Source organism: Rana temporaria, chromosome 2 (assembly GCF_905171775.1).
Source record: "Rana temporaria chromosome 2, aRanTem1.1, whole genome shotgun sequence".
NCBI lineage: Eukaryota > Metazoa > Chordata > Amphibia > Anura > Ranidae > Rana > Rana temporaria.
Genome location: NC_053490.1, coordinates 102598994 through 102621611, shown reverse-complemented (window position 1 = coordinate 102621611; position 22618 = coordinate 102598994). Strand labels below are relative to the sequence as shown.

The following is a 22618-nucleotide window of genomic DNA, read 5'->3' as shown; positions in this document are numbered from 1 at the left end:
AATCTGTGTGAAAGAGCAGGAGAATGGGGTGAGCAGGAGAGGGGGGTGGTGCTCCTGCGGCCTTTATGGACGCACCGCCACTGCTGGTGACTAATCTCTTGCCCTGTGATTGCCTCTTTTTAAGCACAGCATTAAAATGTTACTAAACCCACAACAGAAAAACCAGTTTGTATATGCAGTAAAGAATGATTGTTATACTCACTGTGGAAGCTAAGAAGTTAATCGTCTGCATTGTGTAAAAGGGCCGTTTGGTCATGCTCAGCTTGGTGTGTATTTGTAGAAAGTATTTTTTTTTTCTTTGGAGGGTGCATGTGATCAGCACAGGGCCAATCAGCACTGTCCAGACAGAGGGTCAGGTGTCCTACAGCCTCATAGGACAGTCAGAGTAGAATGGGAACTCCTCCTACAGGCTTTAACCAGACACTGATAGAAGTCACAAGACTGCGCTAACTACTGATGAGAAAAGGTATTTAGCGGTATATATTTACTAAAATAATTGCATTTTCATGTTGTGCACTGTGTGGGACCAGATATAGGGAAAAATGGGTCCTGGGTTTAGTAACACTTTAAGAGTTTAGTTTCTCTTTAAGATTGACATACTGTATCATACAACAGTGTCATGATTTACCCCAATTCTGTCACAATTTTTATCATTTGTGCCAAATTTTGCTAAGACGGTCCCTTTTCTTTTTTTATAGCAGAAATATATGGAGAATTTACTATTGCCAGTAATATGACTAGAGCTTGAATGTTCTCAGGGGAAAAGACACTAGTTGCAAAGGGTGATCCCAGTCAATTGTTCTAGTATTTCCTTTTAGAAAAAGAAAATATCAGGCGATCTCTCCCTTCTACATTGTTACAAACAAGGCTTTTTGTTAGGAGGATGATTTGGTGGCCAAACTTTGATACCTTCCATCTAAAGTGTGTAGGTACCTTTACCAAAAAAGCTAAACTATTCCACAATAAGAAATTTAAATTTTGGATGGGATTTGGATTTAGTATACGATAGTTGCCCATTTGTTTTAACAAATGGTCTACTTCATTGGATGTAAATTTGATTCACTTTAGCTCTGTTATGAAACTTATAAGTTGTTGACCTAGATTTTAATATATACAAAGGGATCATCCAGACCCAGTGGTGGAATTATCAGGGTTGCAGCAGTCACACTTGCTACTGGGCCCTGCAGTTCCACCACTTCAGAGGGGCCTGCCCGCTAGTGTGAGGGGCCAGCGCCCTGCCCACTTGTCTGCTAGTGTGAGGGGCCCAGCCCAGGCCCACCTGTCCATCATGGCTGTGCTGTGCTACCGAGGCCCACGGCCTGCCTGTCCGTTTGTTCTTTCCAACCCGCCTATCTCCACTCCAGTGACAAAGACTCCATTGTAGGGAGGCGGGGGCGGACACCGAAAAAGAAAAAGTCAGCTAACCAACTGACACCAATCAAGTGAAGGGGGAAGAGCTCATCCCCTCTGCGAGTCCCCATGAGGCTGGTAAGAATGAGTTCTGTGGTGGTGAAGGAATATGATCAGTAAGAGGCAGAGGTGGGAGAGGATATCACCGCCACTCAACAAAAACATGCTTTTTGGGGGGCCTTCATGCTTTCTTGCCCTGGTGCCCAGAGAGAGAGAGAGAGAAAAAGAGACTGACTATCTTTCTTTATACAGATTAAATAGCTTTTATGAATAGTTTTATTAAATGGGATGTTTATGTAGCGGATGGTTGCTACTAGTTACTTACATCCACCATATCACCCTGCTGCCAGACCTCCATATATCACTCTCAGAGACAATGAACAGTCATTTGCTTTGTTTTGTTTATTTGGGGGATATAACTTGGTTGGGCAAAGGGCATATGGGATGCCCATAGAACAGATCGCTTTGCCATCATATTTAAAAAATTGATTAAATGAATTGAGCGTCTCAAGAACTGATAGACTCTAATATTCACAGTCACTTTCCCTGCATAAACTCCTGCAGACCGTTGCTCCTCCTCTGCATCAACTCCCGCAGGCAGTTACTCCCAGGACTCCTCTTCTCCTGCACAAAACTTCAGTGTGAACTATTAGACTTAACCGCCTCATCATCTTCACTTTACACCAAGGATTACTCCGAATAGTCCTAGATGCTTGCTGACTTGCTGAACTGTTAATAGGCCAGGGGCCTGCAGTACCCCTTTATGTGGTCTAGTTGTTTAGCAGCTTGCATTAGTTGGTGGACTACTGATCCCAGCTAGCCTGATTTGCAAATCCTATGCCTGCAGGCCACATCGATTTGACACAAAACCCCACAGTCTCTCCTCCAGATATCCACTGTGCCTCACTCATCGACCTTCTCCTGCCCCGAGTCCATGGTGAAGAACTTAACCGGACATGCATTCCAATCACTTCTCCAGCCCCTTTGTTCCAGGACACCTCTTCTATGACTGTGTAAGGATGAGGCTCCCTCCCAGCTCCTGGGCTCCTCTGCCGAGGTGCGCACCCCTCCCCCCCAGATGGGGATGGGCCTTCTGCTGTGATCTAGCACTCAATTCTTCACGTCTCCCAGTCGACAACTCCCCTCCAGTGGGCTGGACCTGAGCTTAGGTAGGAGGCCTGCCCCCTGACAATTCCAGTTGGGGATTGGTCAGGGATTCTCACATGAGCTCCCTGTCACTCCAGCTCCCAGCCCTGCCCTTCTTCCAGAACATTCTCCATGCGCCCAAGAACTGAAGCACAGGTGGTCACACCCACTGCTACACTAACCACTCCCTGCCCCCAGATCAAAACAAGCAGGCCTAGCCTGAAGCTAGGCCTGCCTAAATTTACCTGCCTGGCAGCTACCACACAAAAATCCTCACCGCTAGCACCTACCTATGGTAGAGGGTGCTACATTAACAAGTAGAATATGTGGCCATTTCTTGTAACAAATACAAAATGTTGCATTCTACTCTGTTGTAGACTAAAGAGTTTTGTTTTTGAAAAAAGGTAGTCCAGATAGATGTCAATTCAGATGTCGGAGTGAACACATTTGTTTCTTGTTTTAAACAAAATTAGGACACCAACTCATACTTACTTTCCTTCTGTAGGATAGCTGAAGCTGCCTCTCTTAAAAACGAGTGACTCTTCATAAGTAGTCGAACCTGCATGAAGAAAACATAGGCTCAAATTCATGGACCTGGGTTGCAGAGTTGCGGTAGATGTAGACAGCAATAGTGCAGGGCTCGCTACTGTTGGCCTGGTGGATAATTAGAGTTCATCAGCCAAAAGGAAGCACAAGATCAGCTCCATAATTTCAATAATTGGAAATTATAAAAATACATTCCTCTCAGCTTTGATTCAACACCTCCACCTCCTTTTTAAATTCTCACGATTGTGGCTGTTCCTTACAAACGGCAATGGAATCAGTTGTTTACATGACTAGTAACATCAGTCAAGACCTACAGTATATACTGTAGGCTCTTTGTGGAAAGGGGCATTTTGGATATTACCCAGATATGTGCAGCCTAAGGGAGAACTTCTACAGTTCTCATTTGTCAAACAAAAAGTGTTCCAGGTGGTATTTGTTTGCTAGCTGTTTTTGATCAGCAATGTAAATGTTGTTAGATGTAAGGTCATAGAGGCTGCACAAGGTATTACATCAGCCTAGACAATCTGAAGTATAATGTAAAGGAAATCATTTAGCCCAAATCTCTGTGACACACATGGGGCATCACCTCCAGTCACCATTCTCTACAGGCAATGTTCATAAAATAACCATGATGATCACTGCTATTTACAGAACTCACCTGTTCCAGGATAACGATGAAACTTGATGCTGGAGGTAACTGATAATGCTTTACCACATAGACAGGGAAAATACAAAGGACACATGTCTGAGCCACAAGTAGGAATATGCCTACAAAGGCAGACAACATGATTTTGTGATTGGATTTGGGGTATAAAGACCCCCAAAAGACAATAGTTTTATAAGGGACCAGCAGTGTATATGTAAACAGACAGATCCAGGACCAAGCAACCGTGCCAAGTTGTCCAAAAGTAAACATGAGAAGGTCAAACTCAAAAACCACCCTAGAAAGAGAGAGATTGCAGAGACTAGAATTACTGGGATGGATCACATTTCAATTGTGATTAGAAATTTTACACAAATAGATGCACTTACATAGTTTGTGATAAATACATAATAAAACACACTGAACCCTTACAAAAGGATAATATAGACCCTGTAATGTCCTGATAATCATAAGTAGCAACTTCTGCATCTGATGTCTTTATCGCGACTATTTCACATGCTATAATCCCCACTTCAAAAATACCACAGACTTTTTTTTTTAAAAAGGGATTAAGAGATATTAGACATTTGGAGATTCCACTAACCTTCCTTGGTCAATGATATCCACAGCTACTGTACTAATCATAAACACACAGAGGGCAGCCAAAAACATGTGGTAAATGGTTCGGAAATGTTCCACTTCCATCAGGTCACTGGGAAAAATAAAAGGGGGAGAAGATGCAACAAAATTAACTTGTTTATTCGAAATTCTGTAGAAGACTATTTATTTGACAACCCCTGGATGGATCCACTGCATAAAATTGAAGTTGGACCACATGGGGGGAAAAAAAAGGACCAACAAAGGATTAACTAATATACGAGTTAAACCAGGGTCCAACCTTTTGACCTTCATGGGCCACATTGGAAGAAGAGAACTTGTCTTGGGCCGCACAGTAACAATAAGGATAGCTAATGAGCAGAAAAAGTCAGGGAGATGGCAAGTTAACAAATTCACAGATGTAAGTAATAAAATTTAGTATTTTTAAAAATATATTTTATTATAAAAAGTAGAAGGGGGGCAGAATTAAACTAGTGTGATATTTGACACTGTTTTTGATAAACTAATGCATTAATATCTATTAATATCAATGGATGTAGTAGCAATTCTCAATGAATGCTCAAGGTGCTCATCAGATATTCTGCAAAAACCGATGACATGGATAAGGCGTGATTGTGAAGAGTGGGATATTTTTCTTCGGGAAGATAAAAAACTCATAAAGTAAAGTAAAGAGACCCTATCAATTTTTCCTTTGGTCGCATGTGTTTGCTATTTTTTTACAACAAATTCAAGGAATGCAATTTATTTTTATTTTCCATAGTGCTTTACAGAGTAAATTGAATTATGTTTCAGTGATAATGAGGAAGAGACAATACAGCGAGAATTTAAGCAAAAGTATCAAGATGGTGGTATTGGATGAGCCAAGTTATCTTAATTGTGGTGCTAGAGGGTAGGCCAACATAATATCAATTGAGGTGACTAAAGCTGGCTATACACAAGTAGAATTTTTTTAGAAATAAAAATTTTAGGATTGTACAGGAACTGAAAACAAAAGGACTGCGTTTACAGTAAGCAAAAAAAAGGGAGGAGGAGAACCATTGGAGGATTGCAGGATGGAAAAAATATTACAGGCTCAGCAATGGCATGCAACGCCAAGCTGAAGCAAGCAAAGCTAGCAGGATATTAGTGTGCAGTAACCATTTGCCCTCCGGAAGACTTGCCTCCTTCATGACCAGGCCATTTTGTGCAAATTATGTTTTTTCCGGCACAAATAGAGCTTTCTTTGGTGGTATGTGATCACCTCTATGTTGTTTTTTTTTTGCGCTATAAACAAAACATTTTTTTTTTACTTTCTGCTATAAAAAAACATATCCAATAAATAAATACAAAAACTGAGTTAGGCCCCTTTCACACGAGCGGGTCCGCCTGTCAGTTTTTAACATATTGTACTACTATTTAACATATTGTATCCCCTCATTACCAGCGTGATGCTTCAATTCCAAAAAAAAAAAAAAAATTGGTGGTGGTTTCTCTTCAAAAAAGTGTTAATTTCAAGGGTTTTCATACTTTCCTGACATTTTTATTTGCTTTGTTTTATAATGAAAATAAATAGAAACAGGCTTTTAAAAATAGTTTTAGCATTGGTTTTCCTTCATACAGTAAAAAAACGAATATCTCAGTAATCATGAAATACTGCCAAAAGAAAGATCCAGAATAAAATTAATTGCCAAAAGTTTAAAAAAATGGCAGTTTTTTTGGGAGCAGTGATTTTAATAATGCTTAATGCGTGAAACAATAAAAGTGATATATTCCTTTAAATTTCGTACCTGGGGGTGTGGATAGTATGCCTGCAAAGTAGCGCATGTTTCCCGTGTTTAGAACTGTCCCTGCACAAAATGTAATTTCTAAAAGGAAAAAAAGTAATTTAAAACTACTCACGGCTATTCATGAATTGTCGGGTCCCGGCAATACAGATCAAAGTCATTGAAAAAAAACGGTCCCCTCCAAATTCCATATCAGGCCCTTCAGGTCTGGTATGGATATTACAATGAAATGGTAGGGGTAAAATGTACCCCATTACCAATTCACATGGGGGGAATCTGGGGGTCCCCTTTGTTAAAGGGGGCATCCAGATTTCGATAAGCTCCCTGCCCGCAGACCCCCACAACCAACCGGGCAAGGGTTGTGGGGATGAGGCCCTTGTGCCCATCAACATGGGGACATCCTCCCCATGTTCAGGGCATGTGGCCTGGTACGGTTCAGGAGGGGGGGGGGGCACTCTCTCGGGGACCCCACGCTATTTTTTTTGTTTGGTTCAGGGTTCCCTTAATATTCATATCAGACCCAAAGGGCCTGTTAATGGACTGGGGGTGGGAACCCCTGCCGTTTTTTTTCAATGACTTTGATCTGTATTGCCAGGACCCGACAGTTCATAATTTTTCCTTTAAAAATTACATTTTGTGCAGGGACAGTTCTAAACACAGGAAACATGTGCTACTTTACAGGCATACTATACACACCCCCCAGGTATTAAATTTAAAGGAATATTTAACTTTTATTGTTTCACTTTAAGCATTATTAAAATCACTGCGCTCGAAAAAAACGTTTGTTTTTTAAAACTTTTTTTGCATTGATAAATGTCCCCTGGGGCAGGACTCAGGTCCCCAAACACTTTTTATGACAATAACGTGCATATTAACCTTTAAAATTAGCACTTTTGATTTCTCCCATAGACTTTTACAGGGTGTTCCGCGGCTTTTCGAATTTGCTGCGAACACCTCAAATTGTTCGTTGTTGGCTGAACGGGCGAACAGCCAATGTTCAAGTCAAACTCATATTCCACTCGAACATGAAGCTGTGTGCAATATTAATGCTTTATTGGCACTATTGTTTCTGTTTTCAGCCACTAGGTGGGGCTGTATGTTCTCTATGTGAGCTCTTTGCAGTTGGAAGCTGTAATTGCCTGTTTGTTTTCTACTGTTTTGTACATTACAGCTTTGCATTCTTTTGTGTTTATGGAACATGAATGTTTGAATGTGTTCAAATAAAACATTCTTCCGATTTAAAAAATAAATAAATAAAAAAGAGAAAAAACGTGAGTCAGAAGCCCAGAGCCAGCATCAAACAGAGGAGAAGAAAAGGGCGTGGATCCCAACAAGATTGTCAACATGAGAATCCAAAGTAGAATGTAGCCCCTTCCATAGGTATTTACTTTGATTTTAACAGAAAGGGCGCACTTCTCAGAGGGCTGGAAGGGTTTTTATGTATTAGTAGCTCACTGGGAATCGGAATAAGCTAAAAAAAAATGTAAACCCGTGCTCTTTTTAGCAGCAACTCCATAAATTCTGTAACTGGTACAGTGCTTTGTATCTAAAGCTGGCCATACACTGATAAAATGTGGCCGTTGTTAACGTGAATCCCTTCAGTGTGCAGCCATTGTAGTTTGACAGAATTGTTTGATCGACTTCTGACAAAGGGACATGCTGGAAAACTTTTCTTGAATGGTGACTGCAGTCAAATGGCTGCAGCCACCGGTCATTGTATGCCAACAGCAGCGGCAGCCAGTGGAGAAATGGTAAGTCTGGGAATACCTCCATCCACTACATTTATGTATGTGGAAGGGGTAAGAAGTTAATTTATTTTCTTCTTCTCTGCTAACTTTAGCTTTTTTTTTTTTTCATACATTCTATTATATATTTTGTATACGGTAATTACTATAGGCTCCAAGCCCTTATTCTACCCAGTGCTTTTTATTTTAGATTTTTATATAATTGCCATGAAACAGCCACAAACCTTGCCTGAATAATTTGTTAAGATTACTTACATTAGTAGTTATAAAAATTGGACATTAAAGTGATTATAAATGATAAAACATTTTTGTATAGGTATAAAAAAAACACATTATTTTCTATTTGTTCTCAGCTGCATAAGAGCTGGGGGAGGAGAAAGCACAGTACACTGATTTTCCCAGTGAATGGCTGTGCAGAGGCGTGTGTGTCAGGACAAGGCATTGGAGGAGAACAGGCTGAGTTCCCAGCACAGCTGGAGAACTGACCACGGGTGTGCTTTCCTGCTTAGTGTGGTTAGTTTTATACGAAAGCAAAAAGGGACTGTCAGGAACACCAGGGATTTCACATAAAAGGAAAAAATAAAAAGAGGACAGGATACTTTCTCACACAAGTACATGGTACAGCAGGCACATATCAGGAATATGAAATGTTGGGGTAACAAACTCTTTTGTCATGAATATGCATCATGTCTGTCTGCCTACCTGATCTCCATGTGTTGATTAGAGGCAGATCCTGTTCTGGTTTCCCTTCTTATCACTTCCTCTTCCTGTATGGCTCCACCCTAGTCCATCCCAGGAAGCCTATATTAACCTTTGCTCTACAGGTCTGCAGTGCTGTTCAACAGTGTTCCAATGCTCAGTTCCTGTCTGCAGTGTATTGCTAGTTCCTGGTTGCAGAGTGCTACGATCATCTTCCGTGTACCGTTTTGGCTTGTCCCCGACTTCCCTGTCTGCCTGTGCCCCTGACTATTTGCATGTTCCACGGTTATCCTTGTCTGCCTGTTGCCCTGACCTCGGCCTGTCCATCACCACTGTTTGTTCTGCTGGCTGCTTCCCCCTTCTCCCTGCGGAGTGTGACCTGAGGAATCCCGGGAACGCGACCTGGACCCAGTTGCGGCCAAGACCATCCCTACCACCAAGGGCTCTGGTGAATACAAAACTGGGTCTTAGACTCCGCGCCCTGGGTGATCTTGGGTTACGCTTCCTCCCTGCCAGCAGTAGTCGGCTATAGGGTTCACTTCCCTGCGGTGCATCCCTGACCCCTACAGGGTGCACTTGTCACCTGGCCACAGGTGACCTGACAGTTTGAACAGCCATGAACCCGGCCGACGTGCCGCTTCCTGCAGATGACCCATTACAGGGCGTTGTTCACAGACTCGAGACGCATGAAGCTAATCAGGCTCAGGTGATGCGTTTCCTTCAGGATCTGGCTTCCCGCTTTGATCAGCTTCAGACCTCGTTGGGAGCCCCGAATCTACAACTCCAAGTACAACCAGCGGCAGCGGCTGCGCCCGTCGCACCAGTCGCAGAGTCGCATTCACTGAAGCTACCACCTCCAGTCCGTTTTTCTGGAGACTCCAAGGCCTGCAGGGGGTTTCTTAGCCAGTGCACCATCCATTTTGAACTACAGCCTCAAAACTTCTTGTCTGATCGGGCAAAGGTAGCCTATATTATTTCCCTCCTTTCCGGTGAAGCTTTAGCCTGGGCTGCCCCTATGTGGGAGAGGAATGATCCGGTAGTTTCCAGCCTGTTCAACTTCCTAAAGCTCTTTCGGAACATCTTTGAAGAGCCGGCTCGGGCCTCTTCAGCAGCCAGTGCTCTGCTACGTCTCCGCCAAGAATCTCGTTCAGTGGGTCAATATGCTCTTCAGTTCCGTATACTCTCAGCTGAATTGAGCTGGAACAATGAGGCCCTGGTCGCTACCTTTTTACATGGCCTCTCTGACCGAGTGAAGGACGAATTAGCGGGAAGAACCATCCCCGTCGGTCTGGACGATGTCATCTCCCTGTGCAATCAGATCGATATTCGTTTTCAGGAGAGGTCCATTGAGAAAAGACACCAGCACTCCCTAGGTCGTAGTCAGTCTGTGCTTCCCTCACTTCGTCCCGTAGACCACCCCCTGCCTGCTGAGGAACCTATGCAGTTGGGCCGGACCAGACTAACACCCGAAGAACGTGCTAGACGCAGAACTCTGGGCTTGTGCCTCTATTGTGGAGGCAAGGGCATACATTTAGAAGGTGGAGTATTGGACCCAGAAACATCACCTTCCCGTCTGCTCCTTCCGGTGTCCCTTCATGTAGGCACTTCTCCCCTATCGATCTCTGCATATCTGGATTCCGGGGCTGCCGGCAACTTTATGGACTGGAGAACTGCTTCTTCTATGAAGCTTACCCTTTCACCCCTCACTACGCCGCTGGTAGTCTCGGCAATTGATGGCACTATTCTCCCAGGGGGTCCTATTCGCTTCCAGACACTACCCATTAGGATGTCGATAGGGATCCTCCACCAGGAGTGGATATCCTTTCTCATCCTACCTAAAGCCTCCACTCCCATTGTATTGGGCCTTCCTTGGCTACAGCTCCACTCTCCCCATGTGGACTGGGCTTCTGGGCAGATTCTGGCTTGGGGTCCTTCATGTTTCTCGTCATGTCTTTCCAAGGTGACTCCTAAGGGGGAACTTCCGGTTGCTACCACATCAGTATCTTCGGATCTTCCCACTGCTTACAGCGATTACCGGGATGTGTTCTGTAAGAAATCAGCCGAGGTGCTTCCTCCCCACAGATCTTTTGACTGTGCCATTGACCTTGTTCCTGGAGCAATTCTGCCCAGGGGTCGCACATACCCTTTGTCCATCCCAGAGACCCAGGCCATGTCTGAGTATGTCGCAGAAAACCTTGACAGAGGTTTCATTCGGAAATCGTCATCGCCTGCAGGAGCAGGGTTCTTTTATGTTGCCAAGAAGGATGGTACCTTGAGACCCTGTATTGATTATCGAGGATTAAACGCTGTTACTATTAAGAATCGTTACCCCTTACCCTTGATATCTGAATTGTTCGATAGTGAAAATGGAGGCACCCCTCAACCTAAGTTGGATCTCAGGGGGGCGTACAACCTCATTCGAATACGAGAAGGCGATGAGTGGAAGACTGCGTTTAACACTCGAGACGGCCATTATGAGTATCTGGTCATGCCTTTCGGGTTATGTAATGCCCCAGCCGTGTTTCAAAACTTTGTCAACGAAATCTTCAGGGACCTGCTGTACCAGTTTGTTGTCATCTATCTGGATGACATTCTAATCTTTTCGGAAAATCTGCATGTCCACAGGAACCATGTTCGCACTGTACTCCAGCGCCTCAGAGAGAATAATCTCTATGCCAAACTGGAGAAATGCTCCTTTGAATGTTCTGAGGTCCTGTTTCTAGGATGCTTTGTTTCAAGCTTGGGCCTTCGTATGGATCCTGGGAAGGTCTTAGCCATTACCAATTGGCCTCTTCCTGCTAGCCTCAAGGCCACACAGCGCTTTCTTGGTTTCACAAATTATTATAGGCAGTTCATCAGGAATTATTCTTCCATTGCCGCGCCTATTATCGCTTTGACCAAGAAGGGTGCTAATGCCAAAGACTGGCCTCCCGAAGCTGTCTCTGCGTTTCACGATCTGAAACAGGCCTTCGTCTCTGGACCTCTTTTGAGGAGACCAAACCCTGAGGAGGCATTCTTTATTGAAGTGGACGCTTCTTCAGTGGGAGTGGGAGCGGTGCTTCTTCAACTTTTTGAGAAGAGACGTCAACCATGTGCGTTCTTTTCCAAAAAAAATTCTCAGGCAGAGAGAAATTATGCCATCGGTGACCGGGAACTTCTCGCAATTAAATTGGCGCTAGAAGAGTGGCGTCATCTTTTGGAGGGTTCTCCTCACTCCATAACGATCTTCACCGATCACAAGAATCTACAGTACTTACAGAATGCTAAACGTCTGAATCCCAGACAGGCCAGGTGGAGTCTCTTCTTTTCCCGTTTCAGTTTCACAATTACATACAAACCTGGTTCCTGCAACGGTTGGGCTGATGCGCTTTCTAGATCCTTTGACACCTTGGACGAAGATCTCACTCTTGAACCTGAGCCGATCATTCCAACTTCATGCATTGTTGCCCATTCTACCACCCTGGACTCAAAAATTCCTCCTGGTAAGACCTTTGTCCCCACTGAGCTAAGAGCCAAGATCCTTTGTTGGGGACATGATTCCAAGGTGGCGGGCCATGCTGGTTTCCTCCGGTCCTTCCTACTCATTAGTCGTCACTATTGGTGGCCAAATCTCCGCTCAGAGGTTAAAGACTATGTCAAGGCTTGTCATGTCTGTGCTCAGTTCAAATCCTCCACACAAGCTCCTGCTGGTCTCCTCATGCCCTTGCCCATTCCCAAGGAGCCCTGGGCTCACATTGCCATGGATTTTATCACCGATATTCCACTGTCTGACGGTAATACGGTCATTTGGGTGGTAATCGATCGGTTCTCCAAAATGGCACATTTTGTTCCCCTTCCTGGTCTGCCTTCTGCTCCTGCTTTGGTCCCCATTTTTGTTCGAGAGATTTTCCGTCTTCATGGGGTTCCTTCTCATATTGTTTCGGACAGGGGTGTTCAATTCACGTCTCGTTTTTGGAGAGCCTTTTGCAAATCCCTCAATATTGCTTTGGATTTTTCCTCTTCTTACCATCCTCAATCCAATGGGCAGACGGAGAGGGTTAATCAGGAGTTAGAGGTTTTTCTTCGTACCTTAGTCTCCGCTCATCATGACGATTGGTCCTCTCTACTTCCATGGGCGGAATTTTCCCATTACAATCATGTGAATACCAGTTCGCAGAGAACACCCTTTTTCTCAGTTTATGGAAGACATCCTCAACTTCCACTTCCCATGACCTGTTCTCTGGATATCCCAGCTTTGGCTTCAGCTCAAGAGTCATTCAATTCCATCTGGAGCGACGTCCATGATTCCCTCCGGGCAGCTGCCGACAAATTCAAAGGCTTTGCTGACCGCCGCAGGCGTAAACCGCCTTCTCTTCAACCAGGGGACAAAGTCTGGCTCTCCACCAGAAACATCAAGCTCCGAGTTCCTTCTCTGAAGTTTGCTCCAAGATTCATTGGTCCATACACCATAATGGCTAAGCTGAATCCAGTTTGTTTCAAGCTTCAGATTCCCAAAAACCTCAAAATCTCTAACTCCTTCCATGTTTCCCTTCTGAAGCCTTTAGTCCTTAATAGGTTCTCTCGTCCTCTCCCCACCACGGCACCAGTCTCTGAGGAGAATCAGGAATATGAGGTCAGTCAAGTACTGGATTCCCGACTCTGTAGAGGCGCTCTTCAGTACCTTGTTCATTGGAAAGGCTTTGGTCCTGAGGAGAGGTCTTGGGTTCCTGCATCAGAGGTCTTTGCACCTCGTCTATTGAAGAATTTTCATCTGAAGTTTCCCTCTAAACCCGGACCCAGGCAGGGAAGGGGGAGGCCTCGTAAGAGGGAGGGTACTGTCATGAATATGCATCATGTCTGTCTGCCTACCTGATCTCCATGTGTTGATTAGAGGCAGATCCTGTTCTGGTTTCCCTTCTTATCACTTCCTCTTCCTGTATGGCTCCACCCTAGTCCATCCCAGGAAGCCTATATTAACCTTTGCTCTACAGGTCTGCAGTGCTGTTCAACAGTGTTCCAATGCTCAGTTCCTGTCTGCAGTGTATTGCTAGTTCCTGGTTGCAGAGTGCTACGATCATCTTCCGTGTACCGTTTTGGCTTGTCCCCGACTTCCCTGTCTGCCTGTGCCCCTGACTATTTGCATGTTCCACGGTTATCCTTGTCTGCCTGTTGCCCTGACCTCGGCCTGTCCATCACCACTGTTTGTTCTGCTGGCTGCTTCCCCCTTCTCCCTGCGGAGTGTGACCTGAGGAATCCCGGGAACGCGACCTGGACCCAGTTGCGGCCAAGACCATCCCTACCACCAAGGGCTCTGGTGAATACAAAACTGGGTCTTAGACTCCGCGCCCTGGGTGATCTTGGGTTACGCTTCCTCCCTGCCAGCAGTAGTCGGCTATAGGGTTCACTTCCCTGCGGTGCATCCCTGACCCCTACAGGGTGCACTTGTCACCTGGCCACAGGTGACCTGACATCTTTAAACTAGGGTTGTCCCGATACCGATACTAGTATCGGTATCGGGACCGATACCGAGTATTTGCGGGAGTACTCGTACTCCCGCAAATACCCCCGATACTGAAATAGAATACTCCCCCCCGCCGCCGCAAAGCCAATCCCGAGCAAGGGGGAGTGTCTATACGCGGCGGGGATACAGCTATTCAAACGAAAGCTGTAATGTTCCCGCACGCTGATTAACGGCGGAACGTGCGGCATCAAGGTGTGGGGGACTTGGCTGCATTATGCGGGGGACTTGGCTGTAATATATGTGGGGGACATGGCTGGAATATATGTGGGGGACATGGCTGGAATATATGTGGGGGACATGGCTGGAATATATGTGGGGGACATGGCTGGAATATATGTGGGGGACATGGCTGGAATATATGTGGGGGACATGGCTGGAATATGTGGGGGACATGGCTGGAATATATGTGGGGGACATGGCTGGAATATATGTGGGGGACATGGCTGGAATATATGTGGGGGACATGGCTGCATTATGTGGGGGACATGGCTGCATTATGTGGGGGACATGGCTGCATTATGTGGGGGGACATGGCTGCATTTGGGGACACATTTAAAAAAAAGTATCGGTATCGGCGAGTACATAAAAAAAGTATCGGTACTTGTACTCAGTCCTAAAAAAGTGGTATCGGGACAACCCTACTTTAAACATATACTTCTAAAAAGGGAACTGAAATATAACTGGGGTACAGCATTTCCACCTGCTTACCAGAGGGGTAGGGGAGGTGGGGGGGGGGGGGGGGTTATCATCATCAGCATTCAGACTTTACAAAGAATGCAACAAGAAATGTAAGGGTGCAATTAGGGCGGCTAAGATAGAACACGAAAGACACATAGCAGGGGAGAGCAAAAAAATCCCAAGAAATTCTTTAAGTATATAAACAGTAAAAAAAAGGGATTACAGACCATATTGGCCCTATAAAGATTGTGGAAGAAAATCTGGTTACAAAGGATGGGGAGATGGCGAAAGTATTGAATTTATTCTTCTCCTCAGTCTTGACAAAGTAATCGGTCTTGCCTCACCTGGAGTATGCTGTCCAGTTCTGGGCACCAGTCCTCCTCAGAAAGGATGTACTGGAAATGGAGCAAGTACAGAGAAGGGCAACAAAGCTAATAAAGGGACTGGAGGATATTAGTTATGAAGAAAGGATATGAGCACTGAACTTATTCTCTCTGGAGAAGAGACACGTGAGGGGATATGATTTAAATTTACAAATACCTTACTGGTGACCCCACAATAGGGATACAACTTTTCTGTGGAAGGGAGTTTAAAAAAAGACACGTGGCCACTCATTAAGATTAGAAGAAAAGAGGTTTAACCTTAGACTGCGTAGAGGGTTCTTTACTGCAAGAGCGGCAAGGATGTGGAATTTACTTCCACAGGCGGTGGTTTCAGCGGGGAGCATTGATAGTTTAAAAAAGCTATTAGATAAGCACCTGAACGACCACAACATACAGGGATATACAATGCAATACCGACATAAAATCACACACATAGGTTGTACTTGGACTTGTGTCTTTTTTTTAACCTCACCTACTATGTAACTATGTAACCAACACAGTAAACTAATACAATAATAAATTATTAGAGATATCCACTTACTCTAGCAGGGAAGCACGATGCACAAATGTTTTCCTTCTTTCAGACACTGGTCCTTGGGGTCTAAATCACAAACCGCAATACAGTGTATGTAAACATAAAATGTATATTATGCATGTATAAAAATGCAGTTATTCATTGAGTAATGCAAGAAAACATGACACAAGATAGATTTAATCTCCTTCATATAATAATCATATGATAACTGGACGCCCAGTGAAATAAGGGAATTGGTAACAGCCAGAAGGGAAGGGATTGCAGTTGTAAAATGCCCAATGCATTCCGTTAATGATCACTACTTTACTTGAACTCAGTACAAAAAATACAACAGGTGCAATTTCTAAAGCATGTCCAACCGATGTAATTTTTTTCACAACTTTATTGGAACATACATAAAAATGGCAACATAAAATTTGCCAGCCATACATTATTTAAATTGTGATGACATTTTATATCCTTAACCACTTCAATACACGGCTTTTATACACACCTCATTACCGGGCCTATTCTGGCACTTCTCTCCTACATGTACAAATCATCATTCTTTTGCTAGAAAATTACGCAGAACCCCCAAACATTATATATGTTTTTTTAGCAGACACCCTAGGAAATAAAACAACGGTCATTGCAACGTTTTATCTTGCACGGTATTTGCGCATTTTTCAAACGCCTTTTTTTTGGAAAAAAATTGTTTCATGAATTAAAAAAATAACAAAACAGTAAAGTTAGCCCAATTTTTTTGTAAAATATGAAAGATTATGTTACACCGAGTAAATAGATACCTATCATGTCACGCTTTAAAATTGTGCACACTCATGGAATGGCACCAAACTTCGGTACTTAGAAATCTCCATAGGCAACGTTTTGAATTTTTTTACAGGTTACCAGTTTTGATTTACAGAGGACATCTAGTGCTAGAATTGTTGCTGGCACGCTAACGCACGCGGCGATACCTCACATATGTGGTTTAAACGGCGTTTACATATGTCGGCGGGACTTACGTGTGCGTTCGCTTCTGCGCGCGAGCTACCGGGGACAGGGGCGTTTGAATTTTTTTTTTTTTTTTTTTGTTTTTACTTATTTATTTAGGGTTTAACATTTTTTTTTATCACTTTTATTCCTATTACAAGGAATGTAAACATCCCTTGTAATAGTAAATGTGTGTGACAGGTCCTCTTTATGAAAAGATGCAGGGTCAATAAGACCCCGCATCTCTCCTCCAGGCTGGAAAGCATGAGATCGGTGAAAAAAAATTCACCAATCTCATGATCAGTGTTGCTCACTAGCCGCAATCGCGGCTTTGTTTACTTACGGCACCCGGGCGTGACGTCATCACATCGCGTCCGGGTCCTCCGACGGTCATAGAGATGACTGGTGACCATCTGGTCACCAGTCATCTCTATGCTTCCTGCGAGCGCCAGACGATTCCTTTTTCGGGCCCCCGATGGCACGGGAGAGCCCGGAGAAGCACCGGATGGCGAAGGGAGCGGGGGGATGTCCTCTCCCGCCACCTATAAGAACGATCAAGCGGCGGAACCGCCGCTATGATCATTCTTATGGTGCGCAGGATCGCCGGCTGAAGACATGGATATCTGAATGATGCCTCTAGCTGCAGGCATCATTCAGATATCCCCCGGCAAAGCCCAGGACGTCATATGACGTCCACCCAGGATGGGAGATCCCATCTGTGGACGTCATATGCCTATTGGCCGGTATTAAAGTGGTTAAACTGGACATGCACTGTTAGATTATCATTCGATGCCCTTAAAAATGTTATCGCGTATGTGTGGACCTGGCTCTTTCAAATGCAAATGTGTTACATTAAACCCAAATTAAAGCATATCTATGGTCAAAAGATAAGATCATATAATATTTTCCATATATTCTGTATTTCAGTTACTTCAGACATTTTCTAATGCCCCGTACACACAACCGGATTTTCCGTTAGAAAAACCTTGGATGGTTTTTCCGACGGAATTCCGCTCAAGCTTGGCTTGCATACACACGGTCACACAAAAGTTCTCTGAACTTTCGTCCGTCAAGAACACGGTGACGTACAACACTACGACGAGCCGAGAAAATTAAGTTCAATGCCGAGCATGCGTCAAAGTGTTTCCAAGCATGCGTAGGAATTTCCCTCGTCTGAATTGTTACAGACGATCGGATAGGTATTTTTTCAGTCGGAAAAATAGAGAACTTGCTGTCAAACTTTTGCTGGCGGAAATTCCGCCAGCAAAAGTCCGATGGAGCATACACACGGTCGGAATTTCCGACGAAAAAAGCTCACATCGGACTTTTGCTGGCGGAAATTCCGACCATGTGTACGGGGCAAATCTAATAATCTGAACGATCATGAAATTTGAAGATGCAAAACAATTTGTTTAGCGTGGCATCACATCCAAATTATGAAAATGGACAAAAAAAGAATAGTGAAGGACTTTATTGGTTGTCACTTATAACACCATGAAAATCATGTAAAAAAAAAAATATACAAAAAAAGTTTAAACAACAATTCAGCTAAAATAATAATAATAAAAAAAAACATGTCCAATAGAATACATTATAAAAATATAAGCATAGGTAAATACACTATAGTACCAAAAGTATTGGGACACATGCCTTTACATGCACATGAACTTAAATGGCATCCCAGCAGTCTTAGTCTGTAGGGTTCAATAATGAATTGGCTCAACCTTTGCAGCTATAACAGCTTCAACTCCTCTGGGAAGGCTGTCCACAAGGTTTAGGAGTGTGTCTATGGGAATGTTTTACCATTCTTCCAGAAGCACATCTGTGACTTGCAGTCTCTGCTCTGATTCATCCCAAAGGCGTTCTATCGGGTTAAGGTAAGAACTCTGTGCAGACCAGTCACGTTCCTCCACCCCAAACTCACACATCTATGTTTTATGGACCTTGTAGAGTTGTGGGGGAGGGGGTTACACACAGAATGCAGAGTTCAGACAGAATGTGGGAGGGGGTTACACACAGAATGCTACTAAAAGAGTTTGGAGAGTGCACTACGTAAAGAGTGCAGAGTTCAAGAGGTAAGTTACATACAGAGTGCAGAGTTCAGAGGTGCACTACATACAAATTGAAGAGTACAGGGGTGCGCTACACATAGAGTTGGGGGAGGGGGTTACACACAGAATACAGAGTTCAGAGGGTGCGCTACATAAAGAGTGCAGAGTTCGGAGAGTGCATTACGTAAAGAGTGCAGAGTTCAGGGGTGCGTTACATACAGAGTTCAGGGGTGTTCTACACAAAATGCAGAGATGGGGGAAGGATTTACACACAGAATGCAGAGTTCGGAGGGTGCACTGTATGCATGTAAAGATTGCAGAGTTTAGGGGTGCGCTGCATACAGAGTGCAGAGTTTAGCCCTCTTTCACACCTGTTTACCTCTGCATCCCCCACCCACATCTCACTTTCACCCCTCTTTAGCTCCGACCTCTGCATGCAGCCCCCCCCCCTCCATTAAAAATTTCACCATCTTCCGCATATCTTACTTTTATTGCTGTGTTAAGCTAAAATTGGGGTGTCGGATCTACACTGCACCCTAGGCTCCTGCATCTCTCTTGTCCCCATCCTGCACTCAGTAGGAGCCACTTAGGAGATCAGATCTGTGGGAGCCATTGGGAGACAATCTGTCACTTGTAAACACATTAACCCGGACTTCTGTGTTTACAAGTGATAGTGGTGAGCAAGGAGCAGAGGGCCTGAGCCAGAGGTGGTGGAACTGAGTTCCACCAAGTTCCAGCTGAAAAGAAGCCCTGGCCAACTCAATATTGAACCCTACGGACCAAAACTGGGATGCTATTAAAGTTTATGTGCGTGTAAAGGCAGGTGTCCCAATACTTTTGGGTAATATAGTGTATATTATGTTTCACGCCAGCCAAAAGAGTCAACTAGCAACAACCTGGACACCCCCGCCCATTCTGGGCCAAATCATCACCCCTAGCTCCAAAGTCAATAGTCTCGGGGTCATCTTCGACACCTTCATGACAATGGACGCACAAATAGGGTCAGTAGTCAGCGGAGCGCACCATCTGTTGCGCCTACTACGCAGACTTATTCCATTTATCCCCAAAGAAGACGTAGCAGTCGTGGTGGGAACAATCGTGAATTCCAGACTGGACTATGCCAACGCCCTGTACCTCGGACTCCCAAAGTACCAAATCTCCCGTCTGCAAGTCGTTCAGAATACGGCCGCCAGACTGGTGACTGGGGAAAAAAAATGGGAATCAATCTCACCTTCGTTGAGAACCCTTCACTGGCTACCAGTAAAATACAGAATTGCATTTAAAGCACTCTGCCTGACACATAAGTGCATCCATGGGAAGGCTCCGCAATATCTTTGCGACAAGATAGAACCTCACAATTCGAATCGTGTTCTGCGATCCACCGACCAAAATCTGGTCAGGGTACCAAAAACCAAATACAAGTCCAAAGGAGAAAGAAGGTTTGCTTTTCAGGGTCCTAGACTATGGAACGCTTTACCAACCAGCATTCGGTTGGAGGAAAACCACCTGACTTTCAGAAGACAGATCAAAACTCTGCTCTTTTGATGTCATGAGACACGAACAACTAGCGCCCAGAAGCGATTCAGTTCGCATGCGCCGCGCTTTATAAGTTTTTCATTCATTCATTCATATCAAAGCCTGTAGTCGCTTAGCCCACAGATGAGTATATAACATGTGCAAATAAATGTAAATATACACAATTAGCATATATTCCTCAGAATGTTGGGACAAGAACAGGAATAAGCAGTAGCTCACTGGTATTGGTATTTATAGGGTTAGGTGGCAACCAAAAAAGTCAATCACTATTCTTTTTATTTGTCCAAATTTGAAGATTTATTTTAGGAATTGCACACATTTACTTCCTTAATTTCTGTGACACGTAATCTATATACCCTGTGACTATGCACTGCTGTGTCACACATTTCACAGAGCCTGCCTTCTGATCTACAGAGGTACTGAGAGGAGGAATTTCAGGAATCACTGCTTGCAGGCAGCAAGGTACCATGTAGTGCTTAGAAATTTTCAGTAAAGTAAACAGAGGGGAAGCTGCAAACCATGAAGGTAATCCAGGAAGTTGTTGAAAAAAAGGCAGCCAGAAGACAGGCAGAACTCACAACATGATTGGAGATTTTTCCAAGCTTACATTGAATTGTCAAAAATAACTATCAAATATATTGTAATTAAATCATCAATCCCGATGTTATAACATGAATGTGTACACTGTGCCTAAATATCTACTTTAACACATTAACATATCCATTCATCTCACCGTTGTTTAATTACAGATGTTGCAGTTTTATCTCCATTCCTGAAGGATTGCACAGCCTCGGTCATGGCTTTATCAAGGAGGATCCTTAAATGATTGTTTACATCCTCCAAGATTTCTGCTTTCACACCCTAGAAAAACAGAGGTTTCATATTCTGTTGAAGGCCAATTCAAAGCACCTTAATTGTGGATTTGAATGCAAAAAGTAAAGACTTCTGATGGTAGGCTATAGGGAAACATTTGAAACCTAAATTGTGCCTAAGCACTACCCCAAAAAAAAGAAAATTTCTGCTACGTGAGATCTAGGGTACTGGTTCCTGCTAGTCTTAGGAGATTTTAACCACTTCCTTACTGGGCACTTAAACCCCTTCCTGACCAGAGGACTTTTTGCGATTCGGCACTGCGTCGCTTTAACTGACAATTGCGCGGTCGTGCGACGTGGCTCGAAAACAAAATTAACGTCCTTTTTTTCCCCACAAATAGAGCTTTCTTTTGGTGGTATTTGATCACCTCTGCGGTTTTTATTTTTTGCGCTATAAACAAAAATAGAGCGACAATTTTGAAAAAAAAAAAATATTTTTACTTGTTGCTATAATAAATAGCTCAATTTTTTTTTTTACGTTTTTTTTTATCCTCAGTCTAGGCCGATACGTATTCTACATATTTTTAGTAAAAAAAAAAAAAAATCGCAATAAGCGACTGGTTTGCGCAAAAGTTATAGCGCCTACAAAATAAGGGACAGAATTATTATTATTATTTTATTTTTTTTTTACTAGAAATGGCGGCGATCTGCGATTTTTATTGGGACTGCGACGTTATGGCGGACACATCGGACACTTTTGACACGTTTTTGGCGCCATTCACATTTATACTGCAATCAGTGCTATAAATATGCACTAATTACTGTATACATTTTTTTTTTACTAGAAATGGCGGCGATCTGCGATTTTTATTGGGACTGCGACGTTATGGCGGACACATCGGACACTTTTGACACATTTTTGGCGCCATTCACATTTATACTGCAATCAGTGCTATAAATATGCACTAATTACTGTATAAATGTGACTGGCAGGGAAGGGGTTAACACTAGGGGGTGAGGAAGGGGTTAAATGTGTACCCTAATTAGTGTTCTAACTGTAGGTGGAGGGGGGGGTGACTGGGGGGGGGTGACCGATCTGTGTCCCTATGTACAAGAGACACAGATCCGTCTCCTCTCTCCCCTGACAGCACCGCTGTCTGCGAGAGCCGGGAATGAGAGATGATCTCATATGTAAACATATGAGATCATCTCTCATTGGCCGCACAGATCGCCTAGGAAACGGCCGCTCCGATTGGCCGTTCACGGCGATCTGTGACTGGCTGTGTCCAAGGGACACGGCCAGCACAGCAGTTCCCCGCTGCGCGCTCGGGAGCGCGCGCGGGGAACGCGAAAAGGGGCGGCCGTTAAAACACGGCCTCCCAGAGAAGTAGAGCCACCCGGCGGCCGTATATAGTCGTACGGCCGTCGGGAAGTGGTTAAGTGAGATTTGTCACTGTTGTGCTGCTCACTGTTTTTCTTGCTGGGGGCCCCCGACATGCGGAAGTGAAAGCCTTTCATCTACACAGGCACAGAGTGCAGAACAAGGCATTTTTTTAAGAAATTATAAACTCATGATTTCAT

The 22618-nt window shown here is 44.0% G+C and overlaps 1 protein-coding gene across 1 annotated transcript in view; it reads right to left on the bottom strand.

Moving 5' to 3' along the window:
* LOC120929304 (sterol O-acyltransferase 2-like) overlaps positions 1-22618 on the bottom strand; it is a 140666-nt gene that overhangs the window by 79608 nt on the left and 38440 nt on the right. Inside the window, exons 4-8 of the mRNA XM_040340632.1 lie at positions 20959-21086; positions 15673-15732; positions 4350-4457; positions 3761-4043; positions 3049-3115 (exon numbers count right to left, since the gene is read on the bottom strand). Coding sequence (XP_040196566.1) covers positions 3049-3115; positions 3761-4043; positions 4350-4457; positions 15673-15732; positions 20959-21086 — 646 coding nt within the window. The remainder of the gene's footprint in view (positions 1-3048; positions 3116-3760; positions 4044-4349; positions 4458-15672; positions 15733-20958; positions 21087-22618) is intronic.